This window comes from Ptychodera flava, chromosome 21 (assembly GCF_041260155.1).
Source record: "Ptychodera flava strain L36383 chromosome 21, AS_Pfla_20210202, whole genome shotgun sequence".
In the NCBI taxonomy this organism is placed as follows: Eukaryota; Metazoa; Hemichordata; class Enteropneusta; family Ptychoderidae; genus Ptychodera; species Ptychodera flava.
In genome coordinates this window covers 4657804-4676838 of record NC_091948.1, presented here as the reverse complement: position 1 = coordinate 4676838, position 19035 = coordinate 4657804, and the positions used below count along the sequence as shown (strand labels likewise).

Genomic DNA, 19035 nt, shown 5'->3' with positions numbered 1-19035 from the left:
TAGACTCCCATGTATAAGGCAGTCCATAGACTCCCATGTATAAGGCGGTCCATAGACTCCCATGTATAAGGCAGTCCATAGACTCCCATGTATAAGGAAGTCCATAGACTCCCATGTATAAGGCAGTCCATAGACTCCCATGTATAAGGCAGTCCATAGACTCCCATGTATAAGGCGGTCTATAGACTCCCATGTATAAGGCAGTCCATAGACTCCCATGTATAAGGAAGTCCATAGACTCCCATGTATAAGGCAGTCCATAGACTCCCATGTATAAGGCAGTCCATAGACTCCCATGTATAAGGCCAAGAAAAATAAAAATTTAGTTTCTCATAGTATTCATATTGCAAAAAGGATGCAGTGACACAGTTTTTAGTCCCCACAGATAAAGTCCAGGGGGCTCATAGATTGGGTCATGTCAGTCCGTGAGTCCATCCATGTGAGTCCATCCGTTCACGCAGATATCTCAGACACTTTGACAAATGTCACGTGACCTTGATGACCTTTGACCTCAAATATACATATTTGTCCATAACTCAGTAATCACTAATGCTACACCCTTCATATTTGGTATGATGGGACAGCTTATGACGCCACATATTGTTCCTCATTAATTATGTGCATATCTAATTTTGAGCGAGCCAATAGAGCCAGAGGTCTGATTTTGGTTTGTAGGGATAACTTAGCAATACAATTTTTTTGACAAAATGTCACGTGACCTCAATGACCCTTGACCTCAAATATACATATTTGTGCATAACTCAGTAACCACAAGTGCTACACTCTTCATATTTGGTATGAAGGGACACCTTATGACGCCACATATTGTACCTCATTAATTATGCGCATATCTAATTTTGAGCGAGCCGATAGAGCTAGAGGTCTGATTTTTGGTATATATGGATAACTTAGCAATACAATTTTTTTGACAAAATGTCACGTGACCTTGGTGACCTTTGACCTCAAATATACATATTTGTCCATAACTCAGTAACCACAAGTGCTAGACCCTTCATATTTGGTATGATGGGACAGCTTATGACGCCACATATTGTTCCTCATTAATTATGCGCATATCTAACTTTGAGCGAGCCAATAGAGCTAGAGGTATGATTTTTGGTATGTAGGGATAACTTAGCAATACAATTTTTTTGACAAAATGTCATGTGACCTCGGTGACCTTGACCTCAAATATCATATTTGTCCATAACTCAGGAACCATTAATGCTACACCCTTCATATTTGGTATGATGGGACACCTTATGACGCCACATATTGTACCTCATTAATTATGTGCATATCTTATTTTGAGCAAGCCAATAGAGGTAAATGTACGATTTTTAGTATATAGGGATAGACTATAGGATAGAAATTTTTGACAAAATGTCATGTGACCTCTATAACCTTATACCTACAATACACGATAATGTCAATAAATAAGTAACCACAAGTGCTATGTCCTTTATATTGAGTAGGTTGGAAGAACTTATGACAACACATGCTTAACCTCGTTAATTATGCCCATATATAATTGTGGCCAAGCCAATAGAGCTGGAGGTCTGAATTTTGGCATATATGGATTAATTAGCAATACAATGGGTTTTTTTTTTTCAAAATGTCACGTGACCTTGATGACCTTTGACCTTCAATATGCATATATATGCATATCTCAGTAACCACAAGTTCTTTACGCTTTGATTTTGATAGGATAATAGACCTTAAGATGTCACATCTTGTACCTCATTTATTATGCACATATGTATTTCTTGGCTGGCCAATACAACTAGAGGTCTGATCTTTTTCCTGATTTAGAACCATAACTTATACATGCCTCTTGTTTCAAATTGGGAACAATGACATAGACCTATGTGTCCATAGATCTGAACATATACACTCCAGTGATACTTCTTAATGACCTCATTTCCCTGCCCCATCAAGACTAATACTCCTATTACAAGTGGGGACTATGTCATTGACAATGACTTGTTGTAGAAATTGTTGTTTCTCCTGATCAGGAAACTAGTGAAAGTCCAGTTGACTTGATCTTCAAAGAGATGGGTAGGCGTGTCAATGACTTCCCAGAGGAGACAAAGAAAGTGCGTGGGATATTTCTCTACAGGATGACAGACGGAAAGAAAGTCATTTCTGAGTACAGTAAGTAGCAGAAAATTTTGTAGCGACCTTGATTTTCATGAAAAATTGGACAGACAGCATTAAGCATTAATTACCAGTGACTTAGGGAGTCATTAGCATTAGGGTCATCACACAATGCTTGAGGCGCTTCGGCAAAGCATTTTGGTCCTCAAAGGTTTGTTTCTTATAATCTCCTTTCATCCTCTATGAGTCAGTGGACTGTATTAGTCGTATCAAAAAACATAAAAGACAGCATAAAAAAATGATGTGAGAGACATAAATGCGTTGTAGCCAAGTAGTTCGCATGCTTGGTTTGTGCAGCTTAATGAACTTGGCATTCATATTTGTATCTTGCAAATAAGGTTCAGATCTTATGACAATTGTTTACACTAGTTGACCACATTCCTGCGATAAACTGGTAAGTTCTACAGATTATAGACATGTCCTGTTCATCATTTGAACAGAATGTAGACCACTACCGTAGTGCTACTTTAAGTTAATGGTCAATACATGACAAAATGTTTCCATAAAAATGTTGTTAATTTTAGCCGTTGATCTGAAGAGTGGAGCCCCCGGTACTGGCAAGGTGTACAAGGGAACTCCGAAGACCAAAGCAGACTGCACGGTGACGATGTCTGAGAAGGACTTTGGAGACTTGGTGATTGGCAAACTGAATCCACAGCAGGTAAGGTGATATTCCAGGATGGAATCTCTGATAGTCATAGAAAGAGGCAAATGTTTGCTGTGCAGGTTTTGTGTCAAATTTCTGTTTGGAAACTGTAATCTAGAAAAGTCTTGCATTTACAACCATATGGATTTTCGAAGCCAGATTTGAAGAATGAGAAATCACTAATTGATATCTTCATGAAAAGTCAAAGGGTACTGTAGTTTGAGTGATTAGCAAGCAGGATATGCAAAAATTTCCAAAGAGTTGGTATATTGTACCATACAGATAGCTAGAGAGATGAGAGAGGTTACAGAAGAGGCATATCCCTTCCAAGCTTCGTGACTGTGAAATGTATTTTTTTTGAAACTGCCAAAATCAATGAGAAGCTGTATAGTTGTGTAGTGTGTTGCTGAAAAAATGAATACACCTAGAAAGGTTTCCTTTAAAAACCAGAAAAGTTTGAACTATTGCATGTAGTTACTGTGATTTCTGTTTAATAAATTAAAGTGGTTTTCTGTATTTATTTGGCAGTGCTGTGTATATATGTACATGCACTCTGAAGAGAACGTTGTTCAAAACATACTTAGTACATTGCTATATTTGCATGTACATTATCTGTTAATTGTTAATTCCATGCTGCATGCAGCTGCGGTATTTGGATATCACTCTGGCCAGAGATGGTAGTATTATTCATAGATTCAGAATAGAGTCGAAGTCACCGTCACGGATGGTTGGAATTCCATGAAATCAATAACAGCTCCATGCATTGTAAATCATTGAATGTCATATCAAGTTGATGCACAATTGTTTGAGAGTTTTTGCTAATGTAGGTACCTGATGTAAGAGTTAAGGTAACATGCATGCTGTACTCTGGAGTGGTTTCTTTGACTCATGTATTGTACCAAGGAAAAATTAAATAAAATGGCCAAGGAGTTGTGTAATATTTACTTGCATTCAAACAAAAAGTATGACACTGATGTAGACTGAGTGTGAACAACTTGGTTCAAATTCATGAGTGAGCATGGTGAGCATGTTGATATGTCTAACTCACATGAGCATGTGCATTCATTCAACAAAAAATGACACCAAATGTTCTTATGTATTTTTACCAAAAGGCCTTCTTCCAAGGGAAGTTGAAAGTAGCCGGCAACATCATGCTTATGCAGAAAGCAGGAACGCTATTCCAACAACATGCAAAGATGTAAACTGGAGATCAACCAAGGTGCTATCTGTCAGGGAATGGTGCACAGCTTGTGTGAGCCAGTCATGGTAGACATCAAGATAGGTCAAGGTGTCTCAGTAAAAATTGGATAAATATTTTTAGTTGTTATTGAGTTACCATTGCCATGTGTCAACATTGTCACTGAATTTGGAGAGAGATTTCTACATCCTGTGATTCGGCACGCTGTATTTCGAACGACATCCTCACAAATGTTACAAAATTGAAACCTGCATATACCATCATTGACATTTTATAGGTTGTGACAATTATTTGATTGGGCGAGTCAAATCTTACAGATGCAGAAAATATACAAAAATGATACTTATTTTAGTGCACAGAAATTTTGTAAACAACAAGATCAGCAATTCTCTTTCCAATAAGATTTACATTTTTATCCCTATTTTTTGAAAAAACTCTAAACATTAAAAGAGACCGATTCAATGCAGTTCAAAGTTTAGAAACTTTAGTCAGATACATTTGATTGAGTCATCTGTTTGGTCAATTTCAATGAACCTTTCAATGAAAACCTCTCTTTAATGTTACCCAGGTGTCTGAATGTTGTACATAATTATCATACAAAATAAAATTAAAGCGTTAATTATAATTGTTCTTGTAGTATTATTTGCTCCCTAATGTGTTGTGATAGAACAAGATTTAATTACATCTGGGATTCTATTGGACTGATAGATTCAACCGTGTGTCAGTGCTCTGGTGCTCCTCGCTACCAACCCTATGTGGTGTAGGGTTTGAAGTCATGGAGTACCCTCATACGGCTGTCATTGAAGAAAATGCCCGCCACACGGCCGAGTACTCGCCTTTGCTTCCTTGAGAGGGACAACTCCTCACCAGTGTGCGAAATTAACATCGGTTCGACAATCCAAGACTGACAAATTTCTGGTCGGGCTGAAAGTTTTAGCAGCATGTTGGTCCTTGTGACAGACTGGAATTTGGAATAAATGATGAAATTTCTTCTTCGAGACCTGTAACAGCTTCCAATGCAGATGATGACGATGAATCTGACGGGGGTGAGCAAATCCACAAGTAGTTTTTACCGCCGGGCAAGTTATTTTTGATTATTACTAGCCGGTTGATTTGTAAAGAGTAGTAAGGTCAATTGGCATCAAACGACAGCGAGAACCACATTGCCTAGGGGCAAAGCGAGCACAGAGACAGTTTCCGAACCTAACTGACATACAATTCTTCAACCTGATCAAAATTTAAAGAACATATGCAATTCTTGAAAGAAGAAAAATGTAGTTCTGAGAAATTACAGTTTGAATTTAATCTTTAAAAAAAGAGAAAATATATGCATGTAAACGTCAACCATTTTACGTAAAAATTCAGCTGATGTGGCTCCGGAGCATGCACTATGGAGTGTGAGGACTAAAGCTTTTGCAGCATGCAAAAACACAGACATTTCAAAGATCAAAGAAAAAATAAAATGGCAGCCTAGTGAAATTCGTTGTGATCACAAGTGAAATTTGTTGAATAAAAGGATAATTCATCAAAAGCTCCGTGCTGTTTTAAAAATGTCAATAAACTTATGTTACTATACCCCAGTTCCATGGAGCAAAGCACGACCAAGATTATTTGTTTATATTTATTAGATGCGAAAGTTTCTGAAGTCTCTCACGTTTTTGCCAATGCGGACGCAGTGGATGGTGACCGCCCGCGCCCTAAAGCTCCAACACCGTGATCCATGTTGCAACATCCCTGTTTCCGACACCCCTATATATTCTTAAGCTTACGTTATTTTTTCTGCCTTAAAGAAGTATTTTGATTCGTTGCGGTTTCATAACAAACAAAGCAATAAAAAGTTGTTAGGGTAGCGACCGTGCCCCTATGAGTTTACAATAAAAAAAACATGCTCGAGAATAGTTCCCGACCAACCAAAAATATAATGTGGCATACCTACGATAAAACATCTTCGTTGAACGAATATTTCCTAGATACTTATTAGTACCGGCTTTTCAGTCTGTAGCTTACAGATGCAACTCTAACTGGCCGTAAAATAAGATAAAAGATAAAAGTATTGCTTTCTCATTTTTTCATAATTCCCATCTGGACTCATCTGGATGAGAAAGCTTCAATAATGGCACGAATATGTTGAGATGATTTTGATTTTAATAATACAATCAAATGCAGTGTGGTCTATATTTGGCAAATAAATACGACAATGTAATCGCTTTGTCAAGGTCAAACATATTTACGAAAGAGTATTATAATAAACTGTAGGCCTAGATCATTAGGAATGAATCAAAAATTGATTTCGGCGTGAACTCCGGTTGAAGTCTTGCATCTACAGTGACATGTAAAAATGTTTTATATTTATTACATTGTAAATAAGACATAACAACCAGAAAACTAGCTCCTGCTTAAGACAGTCTATGAAAACGTTTACTGATTCTGGAATTCTGCCGCAGTGTTTGCTGCACATTTTGCTCAATTGTGAATTTAGCATGAATTTATTTCTTGGACAATTAATCTCTTGTTTCGTACCATGTAACTGTGGAGTCTGAATATCATCTTTTCTGTATGTAAGTTTACTTTGTACTAACCTCTTTGTTGGTGGCAAAAAATCAGAGGAAAATGGTGGCGCCCTATAAGGAATGAGTGAAAGGTGTATGTTTAATCAAAAATGTAACACCCCTCCCGTCCGGCCCATCTAATGGTGAAAGCAAAATTTGCACAATCCGATTACATTACGGAGTGCAAAGTTTGCTTGAGTCCATTATTGGCCAAGAGCAGGTATGTTAATGCTATTATTTCAGTTTTGGTAATGCCATTTAATTTGTAGAAGTAGAAAATATATGGGGCCACAATCCAGAATAATCGAATACATTATCGGTAATAATGTGGTGGATGACGACACAATACTTACTAGTACAAAGCTATAACAATATATATCTTGGCGTGCACAGGCAAATAAAAACAAAAAAGTAAAATTTTAGGACGTTGTCGATTGATAATTTAGTTGATAACATAAAAGACATAAAAGATTAAAGGAAGCTGTAGACTGAAATATTTGTTCATTTGTTCAAATTGTCACCATCTCTCTAGTTTTAACAGCAAATTCCTTTCGCGTGAACTCCAGCATGCGCAAAAGTAATGTCAAAGCTGAACACTCCATGCTTTAAAACATGGAATTTCCAATTGCATCATTGTGAATGAGTCAACACTTTGCATAAGATACCATCCTCTATAATCTTGAAAGAACTAAAAAATATCACTACCTCAGCAAAACTGCAAAAAAGTAGACAACCCGAAGTGGATTGGTTATCATTGCCACAGCAAGATGCACCACTCATGCCGTTGAGAATACCACGAATAATATTATTGCAGATGCCATCTTCTGACTGCAAATGGAAAGCAGTTGGAAACAATATGCTCTTAGACGTACACCGCCATTTCTGTAGAATGAGGAACCTCATTTTCCGGAACAGTGGACCCAGTAGTAGGAAAGGTCTCACTCTAAAATACCCCATTCTTTTCGAGATGGACTTATCCAAAGCATCCATATCATGGCTCCGGGGAGCAGCGTCTCAGCTATAAGTGGCATTAGTGGAGTACTTGCATCTGCAAGTACTTGCATCTGCAAGTACTCCACTAATGCCACGCAATTTCAAAATCACGTAATAAACTCCGTTTACATCATCAAACATAACATTACTTGCAAATCAAAAAACCTGGTCTATCTAATCACATGCAACAGATGCAATAAACAGTATGTTGGAGAAACTAAAACAGAATTTCGTCTCCGGTTCAATAACCATCTACCAACTATAAGACTCAAAACTAACACACCCGTCGCGATTCATTTCAACGAAAATCAACACACCATTCACGACGTTTCAATAATAGGGATTATCAAAATAAATAAACAAGATGACACGCTTCGCAAGAAAATAGAATCCATCTGGATTTCAAAACTGGGTACATTGTCACCGAACGGCCTCAACATTCTTAGCTAAAAGTAATTTAAATAACAATTGCTCACAGCGCCCTCGTACAGGCATTATAAATAACCATTAGGGAGCATTTGTTATTTACGGGGGCGGTGGAATTTGAGCGACAAATGAAACGTAAAAAGCGACCCCCCTCCAAATCAAATTTCTAAAATTTGACCCCCCCTCAATTCATCAATTGTAAAAGTGACCCCCCCCCCCCCATGAAAAAAAAATTTCATCAGATTTGATTCATTAACCCTTCGCACCCTGTGGCCCCGGGCTGAAAAAGTTTCCTCACATACTAGAGAATCAACATTTTTGGTGAAATGCCAAAATCAAATTTTTTGCACACACATGAACTTGTAATCGCTCTAGTCTAATCAAGTACACTAATATCAATAATCAAGAGTACATAAATACACAGATTTACCTAGTTTTATATTGGAAAAAAATTATTCATAGTTTCCGTATAGACAAGATAGTGAATCAACATTTCGGTGACATTCCAAAATCAAATTTCTTGCACAAACATCCACTTGTTACCACCCTAGTCTAATCAAGTAAATGAATATCAATAATCAAGCGTACATAAATACACAGCTTTAACTAGTTTTGTAATGGAAAAAAATTATTCATAGTTTCCTCTGACAAGATAGTGAATTAACAATTCGGTGAAATTCCAAAATCAAATTTCTTGCTCACACATGCACTGGTAACTACCCTAGTCTTATCAAGTACATTAATATCAATAATCAAGAGTCTATAAATACACAGATTTAGCTAGTTTTGTAATTAAAAGAAATTATTCATAACTTCTCATAGATTATGTATGGAGGACCTGTGTATTTTCTATTTTGCCTGGGAGTTCTTGTGTGTTATCACTGTATACCTAGGGAGTCCAAGACGGGAACTTTCCAGAGAGTATTTTACGTTGCGTGCTGTACTGGCACCGGAAGGTTGAGTGTCAGCGTGTGCTTTTTAAGTCAGATATTTCTCTATTTTGAGTCTTACTCAAGTCAGCAGATATGTAAAGAAACCGGTGAGTGGCAGAGATCGAATTTTATGCCGATCGGACTGTTTATTTAAACCCTACGCCATCCTCTACTTTAGTCGATGGAACGAACATTGTTCACACAAGTGAAAGCCGTGCCGTATATTTGCAATATACGCACTGCACGCTAAGATGATAATATCACCACAAGTTGAAAGCTGATCTTTCTGCAGCAAATTGTGTGTTAACTGTGAACTTTATTCCGTTTATGAGTTCAGTCAGATGTCTGAGATTGTCATGAGAACATTATTTATGATTGTTCCACTGAACTTTTGTCGATGCGCGGAGTTAGCAGAGGAAGACTTCAGATTAGTTCGGCATGTCCCGACCGGAAGTAAACAAAGATCTAAGATGGCTGCGCCCGTGTGGTAGCTGAACTGGACGCTGCTTAGCAGTGAATTGCGTGTGTTGTCGCCGACTTTCAAGTGCAGACATTACACGGGACTTACAATTGTGCTCATCATCGAACATTAGTTAAAGTCGCGTGTGAACTATTTGTGTTTCCGAGCCGCATGGTCAAGTCTGAGGTACCTCTGCGGTAATTTTAAGTTATCCATAGAAATTGTTAAGCATTTAGAAAGGGTTTGAACAGAGTCTTTGTTCTGAAAGTGTGTTCGACTCCTGCCGTCGGGAGGTCGATCAGTACGGTTATTGTTACCATGGAGTAATATTTATAGTTTTGAAGTACGGTTTTACTATTTTATATGTAGACCCCGATATTTGACACAATATAGTAATATACAGAAGTTGTTTGTTACATTATATGACTGTGTGTTGGTTCCTCATTTCATGCCCAAATGCTGTGTAGCCCTGCGTACAGGTGTGTGCACGTGTGTTTCCAGCATTATATGGCCTCTACCACAGCCCTGCAATGGTCTTTGAACAGACTTGAGGTCTCTGCGGCCTGGATCTGGACCGCAATGAAGACTAAACAGTCTTTTTGGCCGAAATTCTGCTCTATTGGGGCAAAATCCTTTCCCTGCCTACCTTTACCTCCTAACCAATCCCAGAAAAGATGCGATTGACTTCTCCTAATGTCCAAAACCGCTCATTTTCTGAAACATAACATACTCGACAAGTTGTTTACCCATGGAGCTCCCCATTTTGAATCTCGCTGCAGAGACTCCAGTTATCTCCACAGACCGTTGCAGGGCTGTGGTGGAGGCCGTATACGCCAGGAACACACAGACCTGTACTCAGGGCTACATGCTCTGTTGCTGCTCTAGAGAGGTTAACGCCAGTCTCGGACTTGTTGGCCCTGCTAGAGAAATAAATTTGGCTGAGCTTTGGTCGGTTATTATTCTGCCGTCTCAAAACATCGGTTACACAAGCAACATTTCGGTGAAATTCCAAAGTCAATTTTGTTTTCCATAACTCAATACAAACCTTTGTAAAATTTGACCCCCCCCTTCAATCATTGATTGTAAAATTTGACCCCCCCTAAAAAGCGGTTTTGTAAAAGTCAACCCCTACCTGATTTCCACCGCCCCCCCCCTCCCCGTAAATAACGAATGCTCCCTTACCGCCAATTTTGAATTGCCACTTTCCATCTGCGCCACACATAAACGGTAAGAATTGTCATATTCTATATCCTTTGTAACTTTCTAATTTACTCAGCCTATAAAGTCCGTTTAGCATTTAATTAGGATCAACACTATCCTTACACTGTTCTGTATTTGTCTGTATTCTCCCTTGTAGACATCTTCAACCTGATGAAGTCCTACTTTTAGGACGAAACGTTGTATCAAAATTACCAACAGAATAAACAGAAAATATACAAGCAGATCAGTAGACGTGTGCAATTTTATTCATCCGCTATTACCAAACCACGCTACGAACAACACTGGGAGCTATCTGTACATCTCAAGTATACGTGTATATATATATATATATATATATATATATATATATATATATATATATATATATATATATATATATATATATATATATATATATATATATATATATATATATATATATATATATATATATATATATATATATATATATATATATATATATATAATAATATGTGGCCAGGAGTTACTTGCATTGAACAAATTTATGGTTAGCAGTGTTCGCGGTGACTTTTTTCTCCTCGCGTACGGTATACGCATTAGTCTGTTAAAATTGCGTAATGGCTGGATTTGAGTGCGTAATTTCAATTCCGCACTCGATTGATGAAAAAACTGACTGCAAAATACAATGTGCCGTTGAATAAACCTACACTACATATTCAGATTGTATGATGTAACATTATTTTAATGAAAACAGTTTAGGGACTGGTCAGTTTCTTCGGCCTGGGGGGGGGCGGTGGATTATTTTTTGCCAATGTCAAAAAGTGGCTGACCCCCCTATTCCAAATTTTGAAAACAGGGTGACCCCCCTATTCCAAATTTTGAAAACAGGGTGACCCCCCCTATTCCAAATTTCTAAAACAGGGTGACCCCCCCCCCCCCCCCCCGGGCGCGACAAAGGTAAAACAAAAGATGGACATAAATTATATATATATATATATATATATATATATATATATATATATATATATATATATATACATATTTTACATTTTACATATATTTATATTTTAAATAGTCATTCTATGTTTTAGTGAAATTGTTGACATGTCAGTTGTAAGATAGGAATTTCAAAGTGTCAATCTTAAAGTTTAAATACAGTACATTTTGAATGAGCTGTATTTTGAATGAGCTGTGAATGTATTTCACACTTTCTCTGCTTAACCAGATGTCCTGAACTGTTGTACAGAAATGGATGTCAATCATTAACATCAAAGAGGAAAAAGCAGTGAATCAAAAACTTTGATGGGTGTTAAGACTTGCCAACCATCCAATTAAATCTACTGAGGAGCGATAGAGAGCTTTTTTAGCCAAATCTGATGTGTACAGTGTCTGAGAGGACCTTTTCTTGTGTAACATTGAAACCATAAAAGCACAGCTAATAATGACCAAAACTGCCTTTTTTAACTGTTATTTTGTTCATAAAAAAGCATCTTTCTACAGAAAACCTATGAAACAAAGGAAATAATTGCATCAATGAGGGGGAAAGATATCTTGTCATTTTTCTATCTCTAAAATAAGTCACTGTATCAAATATATATTGTGAAATATTTGTGCATGTTGCTTTCTCATACTGAATTCTCACAGAGAGAACAGAAAAGTATCAGGAATTTGTCATCCTTTTCATATGAAATGCAGATTTCATAATGGTACACTTTCACTTAGCAAACATCAAGATATATCTGAAAGTATGGCGCCCGAAGGGCGCGCCAAAAAATATGAAACATCCTGATATCTCTGATATATATGCCTTGTATATTAAAGTCATGCACCTGAAGGGCATGCTGAAAGATGTATGATATATTAAAGTAATGAGCTTGAAGAGCACGCTGAAAAATATTGAACATACAGATATCTCTGATGTATGTATGCTTGATATGTTAAAGTTGGGCGTGCTGAAAAATATGACTGATTATTAAAGTTACGCGCCCGAAGGGCGCGCCGAAAAATACAACTGAATGATGAATTTTGTGGCTGACACTAGCATTTTAGGCAATGATGAGCCTGTGTCAAAATTCAAAAACACACTGACCCCCCCTATTGGGCATTTCAAAAACATGGTGACCCCCCCTATCACCAAAGTCAAAAACAGGGTGACCCCCCCCATGAATCCACCGGCCCCCCCCCCCGGCTGAAGAAACTGACCAGTCCCTTAACGAACAACTTGAACAATGTTGAAACGTAACAGCGAAGGGTATACATGCGACTGTCAAAACCATCGGGCAACCCAAAAGTTAGAGTTATGGCAGCTTATCCAGACACTTCTGCAGTGTTCAAAATTTACCAGGATTCCGACGAATCATTTTTTTCACGGACTCGTAGAGCGAAGTTGAAAGAAAACAGATTTGTCTGCTCTGACGCCATGCTGCATGTGTGCTTGATCAAATTTGGGAACAGCGAGACGCGATGATCGTGCACGGTTGGCATTTATAAAATTTGTCGCAACATTTCTTTCAATCACTCACTTTGTGTCATAAGTTTCAGAAACTATCGCTCGCCTGAAAGTTAGCAACGTCATAGGCACAGCTGACATGAAAACGTGCCTGTGAACTACGCTGCTGATTTTTCAGACAACGCCCAGAGAATCCGAAACTTTCCACACAAAATGAGTGATTGACAGAAATGTGTTGCAACAAATTTCGTCTGGTTGTCGCCTAAGCTCAGCCGTGGGGAGTGCTTTCGGAAACATTTTACTGTTATCCTTTGTGTATAGAAAACGCATAACAATGAAAAAAATGCGTAGAGAGTCAATTTCATTGCGTAAATACGCACGATTTTTGCGTAAACGCAAACTCTGGTTAGAATTTCTTTTATTCATTTGTTTAAGCATGCATTTTCATAGTTTCAGTCATATGAAAAATCTATACATTACACTCAATGGGAACTGTCATAAACGCCCTCATGTGTCAGACATATAAGGGAAAGTCCCCGAGTTTAACCTTTGACACGGCAACTCACACGGACTTGATCTATCTTTGACATAGGTAGGCGCTCTCTCTTTAAACATTTATTTATCAGCTTATAACCTAGCCATCCGTCATCAAAATATGCATCAAAGTGTTACTTGAGATCTAGAGTCAACTTTTATTGTGTTTATCGCGAAGATTTATCAGGATTGAGTAGTTATTTTTGAAGATTAAAATTGTAACCTTTTGACACGGCAACTCACATGGACTTGATCTATCTTTGACATAGGGAAATACAGACACCGTAGCCGCTTCGGCGGTTGAGCGCACCGAACGAATTCTATCGGCGTGTGTGTGTCTGTGTCCGCTCTTCCCGCGGGAGGCGTGAGGGCCCTAGTTTACGCCCGTCCCACACAGATGCAGGGCTCCCCCTAAGTCACCAAAATGATTAGCCAACTGATTAGCCAAATCAAAAATCTTGTAGCCACTTTGAGCAACTTTTAGCCAGTTTATGATCTCAATTAAGCTTGGCAATTACAGCTTTCTCCGCATTCAGGAGTTCCTAATTTTACAAATCGAGATGTTTTGTATGGTGTTCCTGATAGTTTTTTCATTAAAGACATATTTATTCAGTTTATATTGAATAATCTGTGTTTTTATGACATTTCCAGAATAGAAATACTTTTCATTTCAGATGGTAAACTTTTACCACCAGAAATAAAATAAGGTATCAATTGAATTCTAAAAATCTGGTGCTGTAGCAAAGTGAAGCGTATATTACCACAGGTACAGAACATTTCTGCTGCATTCATTTAGTGTTCACAGTATGATAGCTTGTCATAAGCTACAAGCTTCTCATGTGGCAAATTTATGCAGTCTTCCATAAATGTCTTAGCCACAAGAATAAAAACAATGGTGCAGGAGAAAGCATTTAGTAGCACACTGGCAGTGTAGATACAATTTTGCCCCGGTGTTACTTGTATGTCATAGTTGTGATCAAGCAGGCTGAATAGCATTTTGAGTATGAGTATTTTTCTTGAGACCAAAGGTTTGGCAAAACATTACTCGTGTAAAACAAAACACAATGATATATGTTCATTTAAATTACTCACTGTTTGAGAGTATACATTGTTTTAATGATTATGATAACATTTTAACACAGATATATTTTCATGTGATATTTTGATATGATAAAGAAATGTCTGGTGATGTTGACTTCTACATCATTAAACTGGTGGTATCTACAAAAATATTAAAATAATTCAGAATCACATAATTTCTTGTATAAGTTATAGCAGTTTGAAATAGACCGAATTAACAATTTTAATGAATTGTTGCTTTAATGTTTACATGCAAAATTGCAATTCACAAATGTGATGATTTGACAATGGATATGCTTACTGCAATTACTGTCGACAATATCCCTTTGCAATGACTCTTAAAAAATTTAATTTAAAACTGACAGTCAAGCTGAATGCCATTTAAATTGGAAGACACCAAAATTACCTTTTACCTATTGGACCACCCTAGGTGGCTCTTTTGAACCATAATTGTACACTTAAAGGGTCTTCATGCGTGACATCACATGCTGAGATGACCTAGACTTGACCTTTCAGAAAACCTCAGTTTTTCTCCTCTTCCTTCGTATTATTGCTCCGTTTGTGAAATTTCCCTTTTAAATTACGGTTTTTACTATCAAACTGAGTAGTTGCAGGCCAAATTTTGATTCTAGCAAAGTAGGTAAAACTTCTAGATAGACTAGGACGAACGGGACTCAAGGAGGCAAAACAAAGCCTCTACAGTGTATGTACTGCAGACGGAACAGCAACAATGTCTGCTCCACGTACCAGGGAACTTGTAACTTTGTAGAAAGGAGAGTAAACTGTTTCAATACATTGCAACTTTGTAGGAAGGAGGGTAAACTGTTTCAACATCTTACGACTTTTTTATTGTTAGCTGTAGTTTTTGTTGAGGTGGCACCTGGGCAGGAAAAATTCATTAGCCATTATGTTCGCCAAACTGGAATTTTTGTAGCCATTTTAAACTTTCTTTCGCATTTGGCTAATTGGCGATCGGGTAGCGGGAGCCCTGAGATGCCCAAACCCTAAGCGCCACATTGGTGACCCCGACGTGATTGGTGCTGCCGTACGGTGTCTGATACAGAGACTGAGGACCGGAGGACAGTTTGCCTGTAGAAATCGTTCAGCAGGGCCGTATCTGGCGAACTTTTGATGGGAGTTCGAGTGTGTTTGTCTTCAATTAGGAATGTGTTTTGCCAAGCAACTCAGCGACCAAACCATAGGGAGGGCTACGTGTATTTCCATTGGTGTCTACGCGAGACGGACATTTTCATCGATCAGCTGATCGCGTATAGTGTACAGCCAGTGAATAGAGACAGTAAGCGCCAGTGATTTGTTTATGTACAGTCGTTGAACATTACATTACCAGTGCACTGTTTGAAAGCCAGACTTTGTGAAATAATTTTTGTAAAGCCGTGACAGCTTCATACTTTCGGATTTTAGTTTTTTTGCAAATTTTGAAGTGTTTGAAAGAACAAGAGTAATGTTACTATTTTTAGAATAAGAACTACCCAGCGTCTTTTCAGTATTGACATTTTGGTGGTGCACAGTGCTTATTTTAGTATATTTACAGTGCACAACATTGAAGTTTACAAGACAACTGTGGAGTTGAACAAACAAGCCATTTTTGTATGACACAGTGTGAAATACTGATTTTACTTAGCATACTGTGAGAATATTTAGCAACAGGCAAGGTGTACAAAGTGTTGCTTAATTGGGTCAGTGATCACATTTCAGGGAGAGTACAGTTACATCTTAGCAACACTAGTACTGTGCTGTAACATAGTATTCATATCAAAGGGGTATTCAGTGTGATGTTCTATTTATTGAACATACACAGTGTGTGATACCGATGTATAAGTTTTTTTTGTGTACTCACAGGTATTATTTTACAGAGTACAGTACATGTTTGCCTCTCTGTATCTGGAGATGTACAGTGTTTGCTCCTAGTATTTTATTAATATTAGTATTACTGTGTAGAAAAGTTTTTCTTCTTCTTGCACACTGCAAGGTTTTATATGCTACTATATTGTGTATCTATCTTTGTATCAGTTTTGCATCATGGCACACAGTCTAGTGCCCGGTACTGGGGTGAACCCGTCACTTCAAAATTGTGTAGACGATGGGGTGTCTATGCAAACCACTAAGTCAGATCACCAGTTGTCCACCCCAGCGATGAATCCTAATGTACGTCATCCACCTACGGGCAAAACAAATTATAGTATGACACCAGCAACTGGTAGATCACATGCTGCACATCAACCACAAAACAAAATGTTACATTACGATCATAGTTTATGTACTGTGTTGAACGAGCAGGGACAACCGCTTACTTCTACTCCCAACACAGTCAACACACAACAAGCAACCCGTAGGGTTTCCAGTCAGCAAACAACAGTCTTACATCAACCCAACCAACAGGTACACCCTGTGAGCACTGATGGTGGCAGTCTGTTGAATAGCCCAGCTGTTGTTCCAAACCCAGCACCACAAGCAGTGCAGACTGCTGCGGGTACCACCTCAGGCAACAACGTGATGCAATCACATCAAAACACAGCAAATCAGTACACACCAGTACAAAGCCAACCAGGTGTATCAGCTAGCCCACATACAAGTGTAAACAGTACCCTGCATCGTTCAGTCCCACAGCAACATGCAGGTAATGCCCCGTCTAACTACAACAGACCACCAGTCAGTGGGCAACAGATGTACAATACCTCATCCATACCTGCTGGCACCCAGTTTAACCCGTATACATTGTCAAGTGGACCAGCGGTCAGTGAGCAGCAGATGTGTAATAACTCCACCATGCCTGTTAGCGCACCGTTTGGCCAGTATGCATTTCAAACTGGACAGACCCCCGTGGTACAAGGGTATCCAACTCCCACAATGCAACCTGGGCAGGGTATGGCAAACCAGGCAAACCAGGCAAACAACAATGGCAGCCCACTACACCTATATCCAACCAGCAGTTTAATATGGTGTCCAGCCACCAGCTGCGAAATGTACCCATATTCAGTGGAATTCAGGATGGTAAGCTTCTGATTGAAGACTGGATACGTGATATGCAGTACTTGCTACAAGCAGGTGGGACACCATTGGGTTTGCAGTTTCCGACAATTGTCAGGCATTTGAGTGGTGAAGCAAGGAAATTCGTGTTAAATTTGCCTGTTCATGAGCAGTTACCAGTACAGACAGGGCATTTGAAGAGCTGAGAGCCGAGTACGGTGATTTTCAGATGTCTCTTGATCCAATGGCTTCATTCTACGAGCGCTATCAGAGACCAAATGAACCAGCCCGTTCATATGCAATAGCCCTTGAGGACATTCTGCGCACCATAGAAGAACAACAAAATGGTGGAGTACCTTTCCAGGACAGGGACTATAAGCTGACTCAGCAGTTCATGAGAGGATTACAGGATAGTGCAGTTTAGCCAACGCCTTGCACCCATGAAGCCTCGCGGTATGTGTTTCAAAGTGCTAAAGGAAGAGTTAAGGTATATGGCACGTGAAAATAAGAAGGTAGCAGAAATGCCGGACAAGTCAAGGAATAAAGCACAAAATCAGCCACAGCAAACAGTGGGGTCCAGTCAGCCAAAGCAGGGCAATGAGCATAGAAACATAGGTAACAAGGAAACCACTGCAATTGCAGAGCTGACCGAGATGGTTAGGCAGATAGCAGCAAATCAGGAGGAGTATGGCAAGAGGATGATGACGATGGAGCAAAAGATTGAACAAGGTGTGCCAAACAAGGATAGTGGTCGGAAGTCGCAGGAAGCTAACCAAGGTTTGATCAACAAGCACTCCTGTTGTCGCGATGGTAAACCAGTCGTATGTTATGTGTGTGGGCAAGAAGGGCACTACGCCAGGGGATGTGCATCCACTCCCAAATCAGGTGGTGATACCACAACGACAGCGCCTCCTTTAAACGAATAAAGCTCATGGCAGGAGGGCAACCCATGGGCTACAACAATACGGACAACCCTAATGATGTGCGTTTGAACACACCAGAGTCTAAACTTGTAGGGGACCAGACTAGTGAAGTGGGCAGCGAGATGTTGGATTCTCCACCTAATTTCTCAGCGCCACACCAGCAGTTAGTTGGCCCGGCAAATGAGGACACTGTCCAGGTAAATGGTGTAACCTGCATTGCACTGGTGGATACCGGATCCATGGTTACTACGGTTACTGAGACTTTTGTGCATCAGCATCCAGAGCTGTGTAGCCAAGAGTTTGAAGCCAGTGACATTGAAATTGAAGGACCAGGTGGATACAGTGTCCCCCACAGTGGTGTTGTTCGACTAGCAATTTCCTTTTTAGGACATACTTACCGAGGAGTGCCTGCATTTGTAGTGCCTGTGGATGACTGTAGGAAGGATGTACCCTTACTTATAGGAACTAATTTGATAAGGGCATGTAGAGATGAAGAAAGAGAAAAATATGGTAGAAGC

General features: G+C 39.0%; 1 protein-coding gene across 1 annotated transcript in view; it reads left to right on the top strand.

Moving 5' to 3' along the window:
* LOC139121170 (peroxisomal multifunctional enzyme type 2-like) overlaps positions 1 to 4626 on the top strand; it is a 33289-nt gene extending 28663 nt beyond the window's left edge. The window contains exons 19-21 of the mRNA XM_070685852.1: positions 2016 to 2154; positions 2682 to 2818; positions 3916 to 4626. Coding sequence (XP_070541953.1) covers positions 2016 to 2154; positions 2682 to 2818; positions 3916 to 4005 — 366 coding nt within the window. The 3' untranslated portion in view covers positions 4006 to 4626. The remainder of the gene's footprint in view (positions 1 to 2015; positions 2155 to 2681; positions 2819 to 3915) is intronic.
* The last annotated feature ends 14409 nt before the right edge of the window (positions 4627 to 19035 follow it).